General features: G+C 37.9%; 1 protein-coding gene and 1 long non-coding RNA gene across 4 annotated transcripts in view; one reads left to right on the top strand and one right to left on the bottom strand.

Annotated features, from left to right (window-relative positions):
• LOC103668112 overlaps window positions 1-21,834 on the bottom strand; it is a 252,416-nt gene that overhangs the window by 10,538 nt on the left and 220,044 nt on the right. The gene's annotated exons all lie outside the window — the stretch shown is intronic.
• The window catches only part of GLRA2 (glycine receptor alpha 2), a 199,141-nt gene that overhangs the window by 41,177 nt on the left and 136,130 nt on the right, over window positions 1-21,834 (top strand). For 2 of the 3 annotated variants that reach the window (XM_008696382.1, XM_040634260.1), the window contains 2 exons: window positions 5,532-5,599; window positions 13,623-13,846. In XM_008696382.1, the coding sequence (XP_008694604.1) occupies window positions 5,532-5,599; window positions 13,623-13,846 (292 nt within the window). Of the gene's footprint in view, window positions 1-5,368; window positions 5,437-5,531; window positions 5,600-13,622; window positions 13,847-21,834 lie in introns of all 3 variants that reach the window. The other variant, XM_008696381.1, reaches the window with a different exon arrangement.

Here is a 21,834-nt window from a genome sequence, read left to right as displayed (position 1 = left end):
GCCCTGAGCTGAAGGCAGACGCTTAACCGCTGTGCCACCCAGGCGCCCCTCCTTTTAGATTCTTAAAGGCACTTCTTCCTCTCCTTAAACTTTCCCTCTTTGGAAAAGGCTTGGTGGATTATATAACCAATGAGCTTAGATTTAGCGTTACCTATCTGCATCACACATATCTGTTCAAGAAATAAAAGCAAGTGTCTTTTTTTTTACTTCTTTCCTCATACAAATATATGGCATACATTGAAAAATAGAACAATTAACTTACATTTATAGTGTAAAATCTGCTAGTAGCAATCAGTGCCTTAAAATATATAAGAATTTCAGTAAGATACAATAAGGCTTTAAAAAGAATAATTTTAGAACACTTGAGAGAAATTTCCAATGAAAGAAAGATAAATTTAAAGTTTAAATTCAAGTGAAAAGACAGTTTTTCAATACTATAAATGTTTTATTGAAAGTGCAATATACCATTTGCTCTTATTTTTTTTTTTAAAGATTTTATTTATTTATTTGACAGAGATAGAGACAGCCAGCGAGAGAGGGAACACAAGCAGGGGGGGAGTGGGAGAGGAAGAAGCAGGCTCATAGCGGAGGAGCCCGATGTGGGGCTCGATCCCAGAACACCGGGATCACGCCCTGAGCTGAAGGCAGACGCTTAACCGCTGTGCCACCCAGGCGGCCCCACCATTTGCTCTTATTGAAACTGTTCATTTACTAAATCTGCATGGATAATGAAAAATCTTCATGGTCTGTTTGTCTATCTATGGGTTAAAGACCTAAATGTGAGACCTGAAACCGTAAAAATCCTAGAAGAGAACAGAGATAGTCATTTCTTTGACATCAGCTGTAGCAACATTTTTCTAGATATGTCTCCTAAAGCAAGGGAAAAAAAAGCAAAAATTAGCTATTTAGGACTACATCAAAAAAAAGCTTTTGCACAATGAAGGAAACCATCAGTAAAACAAAAAGGCAACCCACCGAATGGGAGAGGATATTTGCAAATGATACGTTCAATAAGGGGTTAATATCCAAAACATATAGAGAATTTATACAACTCAACACCATAAAAACAAACAACCCAATTAAAAAATGGGTAGAGGATCTGAATAGACATTTTTCCAAAGAAGACATCCAGACAGCCAACAGACACATGAAAAAGTGCTCAACATCACTAATCATCAGGGAAATGCAAATCAAAACTACAATGAAATATTACCTTACACCTGTGAGAAAGGCTAAAATCAAAAAGACAAGAAATAACAAGTGTTGGTGAGGATGTGGTGGAAAAAAGGAACACTTATACACTATTGGTGGGAATGCAAAGTGGTATAGCTACTGTGAAAAACAGTATGGAGGTTCCTCACAAACGTAAAAATAGAATTGCCATAAGATCCAATGATTCCACTACTGGGCATTTACCAAAGAAAATGAAAACATTAATTTGAATATATGCAGCCCTATAGTTTATGGCAGCATTATTTACAATAGCCAAGATATAGAAGCAAACATAAGAGTCCATCGATAGACGAATGGATAAGGAAAATGTGGTACACACACACACACACACACACACACACACACACACACAGGAATATTATGCAGCCATAAAAAGGATGAGATTGTGCAATTTGCAACAACATGGATGGACCTGGAGGGTATTATACTAAGTGAAATAAGCCAGATTGGGAAAGACAAATACTACATGATTTCACTCATATGTGGAATATAAAAAAAATGAATAAACAAACAAAAGCAGAATCAGCCCTGTAAACATAGAGAACAAACTAATGGTTGCCAAAGGGTGTGGGAGACAGGCAAAATGGGTGGGGGGGGCGGAGATACAGACTTCCAGTTATGAAATGAATAAATCACATAAATAAAAAGCACAGCATAAGGAATATAGTCAATGATATTATAAATATCAATGTATGGTGATAGATGGTAGCTATACTTGTGAGCATAGCACAGTGTTTAAACTTGTCAAATCACTATCCTATATCCCTGCAACAAATAGGACATTGTGTGTCACCTACACTCAAATAATAAAAAAGAATAAGGCAAAAAATTAAGGGAGAAAGAGAGTGATAAAGAAAGGGAAAGAGGGAAGGAGAGAGGGAAAATGAGAGAGAAGAGACAAAGTTTGTAAAGAAGGAAGGGGATAAACAGTGATATGAGATATTAGATGTCTACATAATTCTTTTCCCTGTCCAGTTCTCATCCAGTTCAGTTTGGAATATCATAACTTTGCTGATAAAACCAAAGACATGAGGTTAACTAGTCTTAACTCTTTCTACAGCTTATAGAACCCATTCATTCACTGGCGAGTGCGTCTAAGATGTGTCCTTGTTAATTAGAACACTTTAGCAGATTACAGGGCTAAAATACATGCCTCAAATGAATAAATAAAATCTTTAAAAAATAAAATAAAATATAGATGAAAGGTTGTGCTGGCACATATCAGGATAATAAAAGTGAAAAACAGTTCTATCATTTAACTCAAAGAACTAGCAGGCCAACTCCCAGTAGCTTCTCTCATTAAGATAATTCCATTGGCCTCAGACATTTCATCCCTGCAGTTAAGAAAAGCGTCCCTAAAGTTAGGCAATTTCTGCCTCTTACGAACTCTGCAACCTTGGGAAAATTGACTACCTTTGTGTCTCAGCTTCCTCATCTATAAAATGGGGGACATGGTAGCACCTAATTACTGAAGAATGAATAAGGCATTCACTGGTACACAGCAAGGTTTTAATATGTATCAGCTCTTAATATATGCATGTGCTAATCCCGCATCAAAAAACTGCCTTTTCTTCTTTCCAAGATTTTATATCCAAATGCAAATGAAACTTGAGACAATGCCTCAGATTGAAGAGGTTAGATATAAAGGATCAAATTATCCCAGAAATATATAAACCAGTGGAAAGTACCACGGTTGGCAGGTCAGGAGGGAAACAGGTTATAGTGTAATAAATGCAGTGCAGTAAAGTGGTTGAAAGTTTAGGTTTTTTTGGAATGATAAGGCATGGAGTGTCAGCTTTTCTAATTACTGTGGCAGGACTTCAAACAAGTTACTTAACCTGTCTCACCCCCAGTTTCCTCATCTGAAAACGTACTGGTGCAGTAAAACAATTCCTCTTTTGTGAGGATTAAACTGGATACTTTTTTTTTTAAAGATTTTATTTATTTATTCGACAGATACAGAGACAGCCAGTGAGAGAGGGAACACAAGCAGGGGGAGTGGGAGAGGAAGAAGCAGGCCCACAGCGGAAGAGCCTGACGTGGGGCTCGATCCCATAACGCTGGGATCACGCCCCGAGCCGAAGGCAGACGCCCAACCGCTGTGCCACCCAGGCGCCCCTAAACTAGATACTTTTTAAAATGTGCTTAATACAGTGTGTCAATATGTGGTAGCTTTTAAAATATCTTGAGTTCCAGCAATATACTCACACTTCCATTTACTGGGCAGGATAAAAATAAATATATTACGGTATGATCCAGCCTCCTAAAGCTTGCAAGCCAATTGGGGAGGCTGGACAAATGGATAATGTGCAGAAGACAATCTATATTTGAATTTTCAAATTCCTCTTGTTAAGATGATATTTCTCTTTTTCCTGTTTCTTTATCCCTCATCATTCACTTTTTTAACTTGCACATAAAAATTCATGAAAGTTTTCCATCTTGAGTTGCACTATTTAAAATGAAATACTTTATTGTGAAGAGAAGAAAAAAAGCAAACATACACAATTTCTCATGACTTGCTTTTACCTTGTCTAAATTTATTTCTTATTAGCAGAAAAATATATTTGTTATAGAATAGAATTTTATGGCCAAGAAAGAGACTCATTTTTGTTTTGATTTGAGTAACCAAAAGAGAAAAACAAATCAAGCAGAGTAGAAAGTGACTCTGGAGAAGAGGTCATCTTGGCAGATGCTGAAATAAGAGGGGAAGGGATGAACTAAAAGGCTTGGAATATCTCAAAGACGTAGGCTGAAAAATGTTTTGGTAATGGGAGGGTGCCTGTGATTCTATACCTACAAATATTTAAAAAAATAAACACAACTGTCTTTCATTTAAAAACAGAAAAGTTAGTTATGTTAAAGAAAAAAGCTTAACACACCTCTTTTACTGAAAGTTCTTCCCTGGAGACTTAAATTAGCCGTTCAGCCTCAGTCTCCTTTCCTCAAAAGAAAGGGTTGGAGAACCCAACAACTTGTAGAGTTTAAAAAACATGATGCCCAAGTGCCACCACAGCTGTGTTTTACTACCAGCCTGAGGGGGAGACCTCAACCTAAACTCCTCCTCACTTAGATCCTAGTGGCTTGTCGGGTACAGAGCTAATTGGAGTGTAGACTACACTAGGTTGCTGAGACAGTGTCAAGTGAAGAGAAACAATTTTCCACTGGGGAAAGCAGCAAGTGAATAGATGGTTCATAGCAGTGTGTTCTTATCCCAGAACGCATTAGGGGGTAACTACATGAGGGCAATAAATATATTCCCCAGAACAGCATGAAACTGGAAATCATTAGACAATGATACATATCATTGAAGGGCAAAGGGTCTGTGGCCATACCCCCTGAACACACCTGTTGTCATCTGATCACAGACACAAAGCAGAAAAGGGTCTGATTAGTGCTTGGGTGGGAGACCAAGGGCAAGAGAAAAAGAGAACTAGCCCCGGGTCTCTGGAGAAAAAAGTGGGTTCTCTATTGAAAGCACATTGAGAATGAATAACCCTTGCTTTACAATCTGGGCATTAAGTGACATTTCTGAGTTTATTTCTTAAAATCAGCTCATTTTCTCTGGTTTCGTATTTCTGTACATCATTTTTCACTGGGGGTCAGAGGATATAAAGAATGAATGGGGTAAATTCAAAGGTATCAAGAGAATCAATTAGACTCACTGATTTAAAGGGTGTCATGCAAAAAGATGTGGATATTTCTGACTCACCCGCAGTTCAAAACGCAGCTGTATTTGAACTCATGACCCTGGCTGTTTCATCACCGTGGGGCACCCACTGTTGATGTCTACAATGTTGATGAGCCTCAGGTGGAAGAAAGCCACCCACCCAAAAGGCTATTTTGATAGCAGCTACTGACAGTGAATTCAATTTAATAGTCTCCAGCTTGTATTTTCTAAATCCAAAACTCTGCTGGTAAGTTATCATTGCTTAACTGTCATTATTTGAAATACTAGTGGGAATGTTATCACTCTGAACCTCTGGGTAAAACATTTTTGCTTTTCGTTTTTTGATTTTTTTTTTTGCAATCTCACCATCATTTTAATTTAGTTTACATTTCTAGTCATTTGCACAGATGTTGATGGAGCTGTATTTTTCTTCAATGTCTATTGCAATATTCTTATTGCATTCTGCAGGTCCTCCAGTAAACGTTACTTGCAATATTTTTATCAACAGTTTTGGATCAGTCACAGAAACCACCATGGTAAGTGCTACAATGCCACTGGCAAGAGAAAAACATGACTTGATTATGCCATGAACACAACCTGTCAAATTTTCTATTTATTGTTCAACTTGCAGGGCCTCCTGTAAATGTTACCTGCAACATATTTATCAACAGCTTTGGGTCAATAGCAGAAACTACAATGGTGAGTGGGACTGAGCATTGAAGCCATCGTGTGAAGGAATGGGATATGGGATCGAAGACGCACTGTTTTATATTGTGGGACACTTACTGAATGCCAGTTTCCAAGTTCACTTACCTTAGAAAGTGATTATTTATACACTTTCACTTTAGAAAGTCACTAGTCAAATGTTTATTACTTCAAATTCAATAATATTTTATCCATCATGCCAGAGAAATTTTGAAAACACTTGCTATTTGGTTGGATTTAGGTAGAATTATCAGTAATAAGCAGAGTGTAACATTAAGGATATTTAAATATTTCTATCTCTAATGTTTCAGAAATATGAATTTCAAAGTTTGGGAGATATATTTTATAGCCAGTCATTTTCATATAATGGAAGTTTTAACACAGTCAAGCCTCAGATATGCTACATTTAAGATATATGCCAAAGGGGCTGACCTTACAATACACACACACACACACACACACACACACACACACACACATGCACACACACACACAATCTTGTTGGCAAAAGAAAGTAGTCCCAAGTCCATAGCAATTATATCACATGCATGGCTCCCTACCCCCCAACAAAAAAACTCAATAAACATAAAACTAATTATAAGCTCATCATAATGTATGTGCAAACATGTTTCATGTACATGAAAAAGATTTCAGATACTATAAAACCCACCAATATTCCTTATAAATGTCATGGTGATGGTGTTGCCCGTGACATAGCCTACTAGATCAATAGTCTTACAGTGCTAGGCAATAGTGTGGAGACTGACTTTTGGGTAAAATTTCTTCTTGGTCCTCATATGATTTATTTTAAGTCCTAAATCAATTGGCTGGTTCTAATTTTCATGACTATGTAAAGTATACAGCCATATTATTGGATTAACTCAAAATAAAATATAGTTGAACTTGACTAAGTACTATGGTGGCTGATGTCCTAGAAACACTCAAGTGAAATAATGAACATAATGCCATTGAGAAGTAAAAAATAGTGTTTCCTTGTCTTTATAAATTTTCTCTTTTAAGCTACCAGGATTGTGTTTAACAAATTACTGTACTTTTTGGTGTCCTTGAGCTAGAAAAAGTAATTCAGCTTTTACCATTCCTTTTCACTGGCAAAATTAGACATAATGCAACTCTACTACCCATTTTAATATTACTGACACAGCGTTGTCCAGAAATGAGCCTTCTGGTGCTCTGACAGGATGTAGTGCATTATGAATTTTACTCAAATAAGATAGTTTTGATAGGGTTATTAAATGACTCACAAGAAAAGGTAAACATAGAAAGACTAATCCAGCTCTGGGCTTGGCATTCAGTTTCTGTCTCTCCCCTCTTGGTTTTTTCCTGAGAACAGAGGGGCAAATCTTCTAGCAGCCCAAATCACTGTCACCAACTTTACACGATGGCATTCAATGACGATATTTGCACGACCTAATGCTGATTGCATTAATTAGAATCCTAAGTTGCTTTGATTAAATCTCCTCATTGCATTTACCCTCAATCAAAAATGTAAATGTGCACCTTTCAATGTTTATTAATGCAAGAAAAAGCTAAACATTCACGGAGATGAAAACGGAAACTTTGGATGTCCTTGTTTTCCTGTCTTTAATAGCTACTGAAGGTGTTTAATAAATGGGCTGCTTAGGTGCTTCCTGGCCACTTATTAAGGTGTCCTTTGTCATTTTCCTATGAGAAAACTTGAAATCATTGCTCAAGTGTAAAATGAACAGCCTGCCCATCTTGCCATGTGAGATAGACTGCAACGCATGGTCAGAAGCGTGATGCATATTGTGCTTCTTTTACTTCTTAGCTTTTGATGGAATGACAAACTTCATGTGGCTTTCAAAAAGGATCTTTTCATTTCTTCAATTAAAGCTTTTGTGTGAAACTAAAATACTTTTTGAAACTCTATCATGCTTAATAAATCCTCATGCTATGTAGGGTAGGGACTGGCCAACATTTTTTCTGTAAAAGGCCAAGACAGGAAGTACTTAAAACTCTGAGGGCCTGACAGTCTCTGTCACCACTACTCAGTTTCGCCCTTTGGACAGGAAAGCAACCATAAACAATAGTAAGCAAGTGGGTGTGGCTATGCTCCAAAAAGCAGGCTGTGGCCAAACTTGGCCCGCAGGCCATAGATGGCCAACCCTGGACCTGAGACATCAGTATTTAAATAGATGTTAATCGGATGCTCATAAGAACAGGAGAGTTGCTCCATCTTGAAAGAGTCTATCTTGCCAGACCCGTGGGGCCCTGCCTGGGAATCCACCCTCTGCACCACAGAATATCATCTCAGCCCAAGCTTACCTTACCCAAACCTTGAGATTCCACCACCCATGAATTGACCCACACTTTCACAAATTTTGACTGAAAGAAAATTGGTCAAAACAGTGAAACAGAACGAGATTTTTCTCTGAACTGTCTTTAATTGAAGTCAGAACATCAGACCCTGAGTTTTTCTGCACGGTAATGTATGTGGTCACTGAGGACAGGGCTCAGTGTTATTGGGGAGCAATAATAATTTTGCTTTCTCTCTGTCTTCTGGAATGAGTTTTTCCAAGAATGCCTCAGAATTTTGAGTTTCTAAACATGTTGATTTTTCGCCTTTTCCCTCATGCCCTATTCTCACTCTATAACCCCGATAGCATTATTGAAGGATCCAGTTTGGGTATTTGTTTGTTTCTAAATAAGAGACAATGACTATCCATTTTAAGAACTCAGGATGACTTTCTTCTGGAGTTATCGAGTTTGCCCCTCTTATGTTTGATGTTATCTCACTAAATTATTATTGGTACTACTTGCCCACAAAGTATAGGCTCACTTACAGACCCAATACTGCCTCTCACTCCTCTGATCTGTTAGTGTTGAAGATATGTCATTGGAAGACAACGTATTTGTGTTATTCCAAGGAAAATTTTTATGAATAATTATGATGATATACATTATTCCAAAATACACACTTTTTTTTTTTAAGTAGCTTCCACGCCCAGCGTGGAGCCCAACCTGGGTCTTGAACTCACGACCCTGGGATCAAGACCTGAGTTGAGATCATGAGTCAGATGCTTAAATGACTGAGCCACCCAAGCGCCCCTAAAATACAACCTTTTCTTCATAAAAAGTCATGAGAATCTGTTGATGGTCATTGCTAGTTGACCCTGTATTAAGAGATTTCAGTAGAACAATTTTTTTCTTTGTGGTTCCAAATGACTTAGGAGACTAGTAAGGGATGTGTGATGAAACAGGTTATATTTTGTCTTGAGACTGTCAGTTTACCATTTCTTTTTCTTTCTTTCCCCCTTTTCTTTAGCTGCTGATGGCAAGTGAATTTAGAGGATTGGGGAGTGTATTGCAACTCCCACTTTCCTGATATAAAGACATGCTTTGGGAATATTATAATGTCAGTAAAGGTCAAGAGTATTTGCATACCATCTGCATGCAGCTCTCCCCAAGGCTGGGCCATCAGAAAATGAAGAAGAGATAGTCTCAAAGGATGTGGGTGGATAGAATATGACTTGGACCTGTGGGTGCTGGAACACTCCCCATGCCACAGTAGCAGATCCTGTCTCCCTCCTCGTTTAACAGATTTGAGGTGGGGGAGAAAGAGCTCAAAATGCATAAATGTCTTCCCTCAGAGAGTATCTCCACAATATGATTCCTGCTCCCCCAAACTTGTCCCCCAAAGATAAGTTCCATATGCTCTGCTGGTTACTGCTGCAGGGTGAAGGGCTTTTTATCTGTGATCTGAAATCACTTTCTGAGGAAGTGGATAAGAGGTAGACAGCCCCTTAGGAGGATGCCTGCAGTGCCGGAGCTGCTGAACTAACACTGTGGGCTCCCTTTCATTCTATAGCTGTATCAGCAATTCATGAGGAGATACTAACTTAGCAGGAAGAACAGGTAGCTACATTTCTTATTTCTGACTTCTTAAGGAAGAACCAAGAGTCTACCCCAAGCCTGGCATTTTGTGAAACTGAGATAGAAGGTGACCTTGGTCTCTAAATTAACAGTGCAATGTTAAAGCCTGAATTCATCATAATACAACTGCACCCCCCCATGATCTCAAATTCAAGGCTAACTTCCCATATCTAAGCTAGCACAGACTGAGGATGAAAATTTTACTGCAGTGTAGCCAGAGGTTAAAACCAAAGGATGACTAACATAACATAATAAGAAATTATTATAAAATAAAAAAATAAAATAGTAGAGCCCCCCAAAATAAAAAAAATAAAAATAAAAATTTACTACTGTAATAAATAAATAAATAAATAAATAAATAAATAAATAAAACCAAAGGGCCACATTAGTACTGTGGGGAATCAACAAAGCATATCCTTGTGGTTGATGACTTTGTAACATAATTGGATTGAGAAATGTATACATATAAAAATATAAGAGAGTAACAGTAAGGTTTAATACGAGTATATATGAGACAGAGTGGCAATCTCTGTGCATAAATGCTAGACCAAAAACAATAGTACCCAAATAATTCAATTTAAGGAAACCATCTGTGGCACAGGCATAGCATTAGAAGGTAATAGAAAAAGTGAAACTTTAGAAATAATAAACTCGATGTGAAATAATAGTATGGAATATAGGTACTTGCAGTACCTGTGTTAAGAATATAATAAAGATTATATGACTCACACACAGCATTTGAAAAAATACATACATATTTGCACATATGTATATATTTTTTAATTTGAATGTTTTCATGACCTAATCTAATACCCAGAGAGTCAATCATAGGAAAACAAATTTTAATACGAGGAAATATGACATTTATTTGAAGTAGAATATGTTTCTGTAGAGAGAAGGCAGTGTAAAAGAAAATTCAGTCTGCATTTAAGTATGTCTCTCAATATTTACTCCGCCCTTAATATTTTATTAAACCTAGAAGTAAACACAAAGACAAAGACAAACTACAGAAGAATATAACTATCTCTTGTGGTTTGGAATATCATGAGGAAATAAACTTATCTCTAAATAAACAGAGATGATGGACAGAGAAATCACATGTGTCAAATTTTTACCCTACACTGAAAATCATAGTGAATTGAGAGAATTACAGAGGTCCAGCCCCAGAAAATCTTTTCTTTGGATGTCTAGGTCTCTAGTTCCTTGGGGGTCCTTTTCTAAAAGGTTTTAAGGGTTGCTATTTATTTTAGAATAGTGTATATCATTATAAACAAAAGTACGGAAAATTTTAATTCCTATACATTTATATAAAGAACAAATACTTCCAAAAGATCTAATAAAAGTTGTATTTCATATAATTCCTGTCATTGTGGCATAAACTGTATTTTTTCCTCTAAGATTTCTACTTACCTCTGCTTACAAATAGGATTTGTTTATTTTAAATTAACTTAATGGTTCTATTGCAATATCATAGATTCATTATTCTTTTTAAAGTTCTATTATTGGGAGAATCTATTTTATTATTTTCTATATATAAAATTCAAAGTAGAAAACCAGGAAACACTGGAGAAGAATACTCATGGGAAAGACTTTTTAAAAAGATGTACGTTAGCTATGAAAATTTATATTGAGATTTTTTTAAAGGTCAACGTTTTCATATTGTATGTGATCATGTAATATTTTCTAGAGTCTCTCAATATACAGCTTCAAATCATTCTCAGGCTCAAGGGAGGATTGCAGTGATGTTCTCTTGGTGATTTCACTGCCCAGTACTGTCTATCTGGCTTCTCTGGACTTTCCCATCCTACAATTGCTTCCTGGGCAGGGTCGGGGGCCTCGTTGGCTTTCCAATGGCCTAAGATATTTAACCCATTCACCTCTATTATTTCTAGCTGTCATTACTTCTCATACTTAAAGTTTCTCTACCTCCAGAATTGTCTAAGGGATGAGATTCTCTGAGATTCTCTTCTCTTCTACTTCCTACTGAAACAAGCTCATAGACCCCCTACCCCCCCCAAAAAAACCCACAACATTTTGTTAAGGAAAATTGGCTCTTACTCCAAGGGATATATAACAGGGGTGGATGCCAAACACTGGAGAAGCTGCATTTTTTTCCCATCAGAAAACCTTAAGGAAAGCTCACAGTTGATGTATTTAGTTCATACTTATATGTAAGTTGGATTATTCTATTTTCAATAACCCCTTTTTTTTTATTTTCTACATATCACATATCCTTGCTCTTTGTTCACACACAATTCCAAATCTTCCAGTAACTCCTGTTGCCAATGAAACACTGAACTGGTAATCTCTTTCCAGTTACAATCCTCTGGTCCCTTTGAACAATTCCAAAACTATATGATGGGAACAACTTTGAGGTTCTGCTATTCCCTTGATTCACTCACTGGAGGAGTCAGTGAGCAAACAGGATGGGATGGAAGCCTGACTGGGCCCACAACAGTGCCCTTTCAGACTTGAAAATTTGCCATGTGTGCCTGGTAAAATCCCAAATAAAAGTCAGCTGATAAAATTTTCCAAGTCAGAAAGTTCTTATGTTATACAATGGAGAATCTTAAGGTTATTTCTTTTAATATTTCAGCCTTTCCAAATGAGCTGGGTTTTGATGACTGATTTTCAGAAGTTAGTAACTACTTGATTACTAGCATTCTTTAAGCCTACATTGGGCACTACTTCCAAGAACTGCCACCTTCAAAATACTCTATCAGCCTGATAAATTAGGATGGCTGTGTTTGACAAAAATGTCATAGGAATTTGGATAGTTTAGTAATAGGTAGAAGGAACTGGAATGAAGCTCTTTTCTATATACCCTAATCTTTATAACTTATATTTTTTCTTTTGGCCCTGAGGGAATGAACCAAAACTGACCATCCTGAGGTATCCTCCACTGTACCTGGTAGAGTAACCAACCATCCCAGTTTTGCCTAGAACTGAGTGGGTCCCCTAAATGTGTGACTTTGGGAGCTAAAAATGGGAGGTTCTCAGGCAAACCAGAACAAGTTGGTCACCATTAGAGTAAAATAAACAGTGACCAAAATCCAGGTGCCAGAGATGTGGGGATGGAGCAAATGGTAAAAAAGGAAATGGGCAAATGGTGAAAAAGGAAAAGGAAAGAGAGTAAGAAGGTATGAGTATGTATCACCCTAAATGACCATAAGTGTCAGGAGTGAACAACTATTAGCTCCGAACTATAGCCCCGCTTGACTAGGGAATACTGTTAAAACCTCTTTCAGGGTCCACTCTACCAAGAAAAGCAACAATTTCCATGGACCCAGAGACCTTTGAGTAGAAATTTCCAGAAGAGAAGTCACTGCCCCAGGCTGATTCGCTGGCAAAGAAGTAAATTCCCAGATCAAATGGGAATGACAGGGTGTACCTGAGTCTCCTACAGGGAGGAACACTTTGTCAGGTGCTCAGATTAGGAAAACATGAAAAAGATCTCTGTATTGATGAAGTATCAAGTCAACTACTATAGATACAACCCATTCAGAGAAATGATAAAATATTTAAGAATTTTAAAAGTAAGTAGTGTGAGGGAATTATCTTGTCAACATGAAGCATCTTAATATTTATGTAGATGAATTTAAAAAATATTGCCCCATCATGTCAGAGTTTTATAATAAGATTTCCACTACCAGAATTACAGAGTGGGTTTCCTTGTGCCCAGAGCAACTGAGCAAAATGAGAATAGAGATCATGTCATTTCTGATTTGGAAAATGAATCAATTTTGACAATCTGTCATCACAGACTGACTTCTGTACTCATGGTTACCTTTTTCTATGGAAAATTCAGCTTGAGTTAGTAGTATTTCCTCCCAGAATGAATGATTTAAATTTAAACATAAAAAAAAAATTCAACCAACTCAACCTGTTCCATTAGCATTCTGTTTTGGTTGAGCCTTCTTTCTTTCTCCCCTCTGTTCCTACTCTTAATAGAACTGAGCAGTTTATTTTGACCAAGATATACACAGCCTGGTTTGTACAGACACCAATACTTTACCAAACCAGGGAGAAGAGTGAGGGGAAATGTGGATAGACCTTTTATGCCAGACTGAGTGATAAGTAACTCTTATGCATGGGCTTTCTATAGGACTACCGAGTGAACATTTTTCTGAGGCAACAGTGGAATGATTCAAGGCTGGCATACAGCGAGTACCCTGATGATTCCCTGGACTTGGACCCATCCATGCTGGACTCCATTTGGAAACCAGATTTATTCTTTGCCAATGAGAAGGGTGCCAACTTCCATGATGTCACCACCGACAACAAATTGCTTCGAATTTCAAAAAATGGCAAAGTACTCTACAGTATCAGGTAAGCTTCTGTTGGCTGCACCTGTTTACTTCATTTTTCTCCTGGCCTGGGGCTGCCTGATTCCGGACGGTAAGACGTATATAAATATTTGACTTTTGTGGTCTCTTGGTTATCATTTGAATCTTAAAATTGGTGAGAATGCCACAGGTTCCCATGGTCTTGGAAACGTGATTCTCCACAACAAAAGTATATTTGGAAAAAAAATATATATATATTTGGTAAGATGGTGGGATATCATGTAAATACCTGCATACGTGTAGTTTTGATTGCTTCAATAAAAGAAGTGCAGGCTTTTAGTTCAATTAATCATTGAGCATAATGTACAAATTCTCCATTTCAAATAATTTTGCCATTCTATAACATGTAACCACACATACAAAAACATTCAATGGCTCAGCATGGTCATCGACAGTATACTTTGGGCTGGGCAAGTGAAAAACTGGTTCTAATCTCAGATATGCTTCTAACTAAACATGTAACCAACTTGATCTCTTAACTTTTCCTAGGCTTGAGCTTGGGAATGACAAATCTTGAGATCCATTTTTGCTTTTACATTCAAATATGATCTTCTCCAGAATTTTTATCACCCCAATCTCAAAATCATATCTTTCTTTTCTGAACTCCAGTTCCTCTGTGACTCTATAAGGCTCTTGTTTCTTCCTACCTCGTATTTTGGCTATTTCTGAATATGAATTTAGCATAAGAATATGGATCTTTGGAATCACACCATCTAGAATCAAATGCAAACTTTGCCACTAAGTTGCATAACCTATAACCCTCAGTTACCTAACTGTAAAATGGGAAACACTATATTCATCTCTAAGTATGCTTGTGAGAATGAATGATATAGAGTAGAGGTCAGCAAATATTTTCTGTAAAGGTCCAGACAGTGAGAACGTCAGCTGTGTAGGCCAGACAGTCTCAACTCTTGTCACAACTACTCAATTCTACTATTGTAGCACAAAAGCAGCCAGAGACAATACTCAAACAATTGAGTGTTCTGTGCTTCAAGAAAATGTAATTTACAAAAACAGAGAGTGGACGAGATTTGGCCCTTTGGCCATAATTGCCAATCTCTGATACAGCGTATATGAAAATACTTGTCATAGTACCTGACAGCATATGCATTCAATAAATGAAATGATGGCTGTCTGTGTTTTAAAGTTAACGTTCTTTCTAAATAGTAAGCTCTTTAAAGCCAAGACATTTGGATTTCACACCTTCTGTAACTCCTCCCAAAGGTACAAGATGATGTACTGTATATGAGAGATATTTAATAACATTAAACAAATATTCACATTTTAAAGATCCTTGGTAGAATTCCCCCTTTATCTCCAATCTTATTACAAAAGAAAATGGACAGCTTGTATCCTTGCAAATAATTTTCAAAAGTTTGTAGAGTCACGACCATCAAAACCTCATTTCACAACTCTCTATACAATATAGGTCTGTACCGTGTATTCCATTCTTAACCTAGTAATTTCAGTTTGCTGATGGCTGACAGACCGAATGTCTTATGGAATGAAAGGGGCTGCTCATTTGTAAAAATTGGCAAAGTCACTGCTTACACAAAAACCAGGAAACTTCCTCCACTTGATTTTTAAGGAACTTTACTTTTATTTTTATTTTTGTAAAAATTTTAAGGAAACACAGAATATTTCACATGGTGATGTGTTTGGTGTAAGATGCAGTATTGGGCACAACCTAAGTTGATGTGACCTGATGAAATGGGACATATGTGGACCGTGGTGCTAGGGAGGAGAGTTATAAAAAGCAGCACAGGGTACCTGCTGCTCCGGCTAACCCCCTGGGCCTTGGGTGGCATTTGCTCTAGTAAATACCTGGCATCATGCACTGCTGAAATAAAACCAAGTTTTTTCCCTTCTGGTCAATGAAGGCCTTTCCATTCTAGAACCATGAAGAACATAATGTTCCCCAGACCTAGATCCAGAGGCAATTCTTCTATCTCTTGTTCCCAGTATAGCATACTATAAGCTCTGAAACACCCTGATAATTGTTTTGGATTGGGTAGAGTTTGTCCTGTCGCAGGCTGGTTTAGATTTTTCCTTCATTGTGGGTGTTCTATGAAATCAGAGGAAAGATCCCTGGTGTAGGAGAACTAGGCATGTCATTTTAGAGAAACACAGCTCTTGGCAGATTTGAACTACAGGAATCTAATTATTTGCCTGGAAGCATTTTCAATGAGCCAGATACTGTGCTGGGCCTAGAGATCCAGAGCTGAGTAAGATACCGTCCCTGCCCTGGAAGGGCTCCAGTCTAACAAGGCAGGCAGACATAAGATAAATTAAGTAATAGGAATAAATGAGGAACAAGGAAAAGAAAAGTGGCTCTAAGTTTGCAAATGCATGCATGACTCAAATATTGTTAGAATTTGGGGGCTGGCACCTACATGTCTGTTTATTTGAGTCACTGGACTCAATTTAACTAGAAGACAAGGAGTAATTAGCGCTAATATATGCCCAGCTGCAGGTCCGACTCAAGTTTAAGGCCAAGCAGATGACAGTTTCTGATGTCTTAAAGGGGCTGGAAAGATTCCTGCTGATGTTGCATTAGGAAGGATCTCCCCTCTACTCAGGTTTACAATGCAAATACCCCTAGAAGAGGGAATCCATTGATGTAAATTAATACGAAGCTGTTAAAGAGCGGATATGAAAATTTCATACTGATAGTACATTTGATGCCTAGGAAGAATAGTGAGAATGAGCAAGTTGGATGCCTGAGATGAGAAATCAGGATGAAGAGGGTTAAGAAAGGTACAAGGAAGGGATACAACAGAAGGACCAAAGATAAATTCATGAATTGCCTCTACCTTACATATTTAAATAACTACTTGAACACTGGTCTACCTTAAAAAAAATAATGTTCTGTGGTGATGTTTTATACTTGCATTTTCTGAAACCTAAAACAAGTGGATAGCATTTCATCCACGAAAAATTCCATGCTTTCTTAGCTTTGTAAGAGCAGCAGTAAAATTAACTCCACATGGAAACCAAAGCCTAAGGCTTTGATGGCCAAATACAACACACAGAGAACTATGCAGTCCATTGATTTCATAACAAGCAAGATCACACTTTCCAAGAAGTTTCCTAAAAGGCAGCAGTTTAGAAAAGAGGGGACAGTAGACCAGAACTCCACAAGTGTCCTGCAGATCTAAACACCTGGGGTACTTTAGTAAAATTCAAACAAATCTTTTAAATAGGAGCCAAAGGTATTAGCTCACTGTTAGAAAATTTCTATCCAGTATGGCAGGACACAGTCTTTGCTGATGAAAAAGTGTCAAATTTATTTTTGTCCACTTCTCTTCTGATTTCTTCTTTGACATTCACTTCCTTAATACATTTGATCTTACTCTTTGTTTTCTTTTTAATTTTTTTCTTGACCCACTCCATTAAGTATTGATCATCCCTGACCAAAGTATAAACAAGGACACACATCTCACTTTGTACATTCCCTTCAGAGACAGTCAAATTCTAAATTCATGTTACTTAAAAAGGCCTGAATCCATAGTGGAATAGTGAGGTGAGCCTTGAGTATTGTGCATATTACTGCTCAAACAATATTTGCTGAATTGAATATAATGGATTGCAGTAAAAGTCAGAGCACCATGGCATATGGTGTGCAATATGAAAGAAAAAAGAAGGTATTTTTGGAGAGGACCAGCTTGTCTCACTTGTCCACAATGTCTTTGCTAATACTTGTTTTCTTCCTTTACTTTCCATTGCTTTTGAGAATTTTCTGCCAAAATTCTGACTTATATTTATAGAAGCATAGGATTATTTTTTTTATTTTAATGTTTTTATTATTATATTATGTTAGTCACCATACAGTACATCCCCGGTTTCTGATGTAAAGTTTGATGATTCATTAGTTGTGTATAACACCCAGTGCTCCATGCAATACGTGCCCTCCTTACTACCCATCACCGGTCTATCCCATTCCCCTGCCCCCCTCCCCTCTGAGGCCCTCAGTTTGTTTCTCAGAGTCCAGAGTCTCTCATGCTTCATTCCCCCTTCTGATTACCACCCTTTCTCTATCCCTTTCTTCCCCTACCGATCTTCCTAGTTCTTAAGTTCCACAGATGAGAGAAATCATATGATAATTGTCTTTCTCTGCTTGACTTACTTCACTTAGCATTATCTCCTCCAGTGCCGTCCATGTTGCAGCAAATGTTGAGAACTCGTTCTTTCTGATAGCTGAGTAATATTCCATTGTATATATGGACCACAACTTCTTAATCCATTCATCTGTTGAAGGGCATCTCGGTTCCTTCCACGATTTGGCTATTATGGACAATGCTGCTATGAACATTGGGGTGCATATGGCCCTTCTCTTCACTACGTCTGTATCTTTGGGGTAAATACCCAGTAGTGCAATGGCTGGGTCATAGGGTAGCTCAATTTCTAACTTTTTAAGGGACCTCCACACTGTTTTCCAGAGTGGCTGTACCAACTTGCATTCCCACCAACAATGTAGGAGGGATCCCCTTTCTCCACATCCTCTCCAACATTTGTTGTTTCTTGCCTTGTCAATTTTTGCCATTCTAACTGGTGTAAGGTGGTATCTTAGTGTGGTTTTGATTTGAATTTCCCTGATGGCTAATGATTTTGAACATTTTTTCATCTGTCTGTTAGCCATTTGTATTTCATCAATGGACAATATTCTGTTCATACTTCTGCCATTTTATGATTTGTTTGTTTCTCGCGTATTGAGTTTGAGAAGTTCTTTGTAGATCTTGGATACCAGTCTTTTATCTGTAGCATCATTTGCAAATATATTCTCCCATTCCGTGGGCTGCCTCTTAGTTTTTTTGACTGTTTCCTTGGCTGTGCAGAAACTTTTTATCCTGATGAAGTCCCATAAATTCATTTTATCTTTTGTTTCTCTTGCCTTTGGGGATGTATCATGAAAAAGGTTGCTTTGGCCGATGTCGTAGAGGTTGCTGCCTATGTTCTCCTCTAGAATTTTGATAGATTCCTGTCTCACATTGAGGTCTTTCATCCATTTGGAGTTTATCTTTGTGTATGGTGTGAGAGAGTGGTCAAGTTTCATTCTTTTGCATGTAGCTGTCCAATTTTCCCAGCACCATTTATTGAAGAGACTGTCTTTTTCCCACCGGATGTTTTTTCCTGCTTTATCAAATATTAGTTGCCCAAAGAGCCGAGGGTCCATTTCTGGGCTCTCTATTCTGTTCCATTGGTCTATGTGTCTGTTTTTGTGCCAGTACCATGCTGTCTTTGTGATCACAGCTTTGTAGTACAGCTCGAAATCCGGCATTGTGATGCCCCCAGCTTTGTTTTTCCTTTTCAACAGTTCCTTGGAGATTCGGGGCCTTTTCTGTTTCCATACAAATTTAAGGACTGTTTGTTCCAGTTCTTTGAAAAATGTCCTTGGTATTTTGATCGGGATAGCATTGAAAGTGTAGATTGCTCTGGGTAGCATGGACATTTTAACTATGTTAATTCTTCCGATCCATGAGCATGGAATATCTTTCCATCTTTTTATGTCTTCCTCAATGTCTTTCAAGAGTGATTTATAGTTTCTAGAATATAGGTCCTTTACGTCTCTGGTTAAGTTAATTCCAAGGTAACGTATGGTTTTTGGTGCTATTGTAAATGGGATGGATTCCCTAATTTCTCTTTCTTCGGTCTCGTTATTCGTGTATAGAAATGCAACTGATTTCTGAGCATTTATTTTGTATCCTGCCACGTTACTGAATTGCTCTATAACTTCTAATAGTTTGGGAGTGGCTTCTTTTGGGTTTTCCATATAGAGTATCATGTCATCTGCAAAGAGAGACATTTTGACTTCTTCTTTGCCAATTTGAATACCTTTGATCCCTTTTTGTCGTCTGATTGCTGTTGCAAGGACTTCTAGTACTATGTTGAATAATAGTGGCGAGAGTGGGCATCCTTGTCGAGTTCCTGATCTTAAGGGAAAGGCTTCCAGCTTTTCCCCATTGAGAATAATATTTGCAGTAGGCTTTTCATAGATGGCTTTTATGAGATTGAGAAATGTACCTTCTATTCCTACACTCTGAAGGGTTTTAATCAGGAAAGGATGCTGTATTTTGTCAAATGCTTTTTCGGCATCGATTGAGAGGATCATATGGTTCCTGAGTCTTTTCTTGTTGATATGATGTATCACGCTGATTGATTTGCGAATATTGAACCACGCTTGCATCCCAGGTATGAATCCCACTTGATCGTGATGGATAATCCTTTTAATGTACTGTTGGATTCTATTAGCAAGTATCTTGTTGAGGATTTTGGCGTCCATATTCATTAGGGAAATCGGTCTGTAATTCTCCTTTTTGAGGGGGTCTTTGCCTGGTTTGGGGATCAAGGTAATATTGGCCTCATAGAATGAGTTTGGTAGCTTTCCTTCTGTTTCTATTTTTTGAAATAGCTTTAGGAGAATAGGTATTATTTCTTCTTTGAATGTTTGGTAGAATTCCCCAGGAAAACCGTCCGGGCCTGGAGTTTTGTTATTTGGAAGGTTGTTTATCACTGACTCAATTTCTTCATAATTAATTGGCCTGTTTAAGGAATCAATTTCTTCCGGTTTCAATCTTGGTAGTTTATAGGTTTCCAGGAAGGATTCCATCTCTTCCAGATTGCTTAGTTTATTGGCATATAGCTGTTGATAAAAATTTCTAATAATCCTTCCAATTTCAATGGTGTTCGTCGTGACCTCTCCTTTTTCATTCATAATTTTAATAATCTGGGTCCTTTCTCTTTTCTTTTGGATAAGTCTTGCCAGTGGTCTGTCAATTTTATTGATTCTCTCAAAGAACCAGCTTCTAGTCCTGTTGATCTGCTCTACTGTACTTCTGGTTTCTGCTTGATTGATTTCAGCTCTAATTTTGGTCAACTGCTTCCTCGTGCGTGGATTAGGCCTGTCCCTCTGTTGCTGTTCCAGCTTCTTGAGGTGAGAATATAAAAACTGCATTTTAGATTTTTCTATTCTTTTGAGTGAGGCTTGGATGGCTATGTATTTCCCCCTTAGGACTGCCTTTGCAGTATCCCATAGGTTTTGGACTGTTGTATTTTCATTCTCATTGGTCTCCATAAATTGTTTAATTTGATTTTTGATTTCCTGGTTTATCGAGTCATTCCTGAGCAGGATGGTTCTTAGTCTCCAAGTGTTTGAGTTTCTTCCAAATTTTTCCTTGTGGTTGAGTTCCAATTTCAGAGCGTTGTGGTCTGAGAATATGCAGGGGATAATTTCAATCTTTTGGTATCGGTTGAGACCTGTTTTGTGTCCCAGAACATGGTCTATTCTTGAGAATGTTCCATGGGCATTAGAATAGAATGAGTATTCTTTGGTTCTGGGGTGTAGTGTTCTATATATATCTATGAGGTCCAACTCGTCGAGTATGGCATTCAAAGCCTTTGATTCTTTGCTTAGTTTTTGCCAGGGTGTTCTGTCTATTTCTGAGAGTGGAGTGTTGAGGTCCCCTACTATTAATGTATTTTTATTTATATGTCTCTTTATTCTGGTTAAGAGTTGGCTTGTGTATCTTGCTGCTCCCCTGTTGGGGGCATATATATTTATAATTGTCATATCCACTTGTTGAATACTTCCCTTAAGAATAATATAGTGCCCTTCTGCATCTCTAACTATAGTCTGTAGTTTAAAATCCAATTTATCTGATATGAGAATTGCTACCCCAGCTTTCTTTTGAGGTCCATTTGCGTGAAAGATGGTACTCCATCCCCTTACTCTCAGTCTGAATGCATCTTTGGGTTCGAAATGAGTCTCTTGTAGACAGCAGAGGTTGTGGGGTTGTCCAGAGCCCAAATTATTGACTGGGTCCCAGGCCGGCGCCCTTGTTTTATAGGGATCTTAGGGATGTGGGTTTCTTTATTTTTCAGCCTGCCGTCTGGGGGAGGGGTCTGCCCCGCCGATACTCAGGCAACCCTGTTTAGGTAGAGTCTCCGTGTCCCCTGCAAGGGGGGATGGGGATT

Source organism: Ursus maritimus, assembly GCF_017311325.1.
Source record: "Ursus maritimus isolate PB19 chromosome X unlocalized genomic scaffold, ASM1731132v1 scaffold_X1, whole genome shotgun sequence".
NCBI classification, from domain to species: domain Eukaryota; kingdom Metazoa; phylum Chordata; class Mammalia; order Carnivora; family Ursidae; genus Ursus; species Ursus maritimus.
Note: the sequence above shows the minus strand (reverse complement) of the source record. Positions and strands in the feature narration are given on the sequence as shown.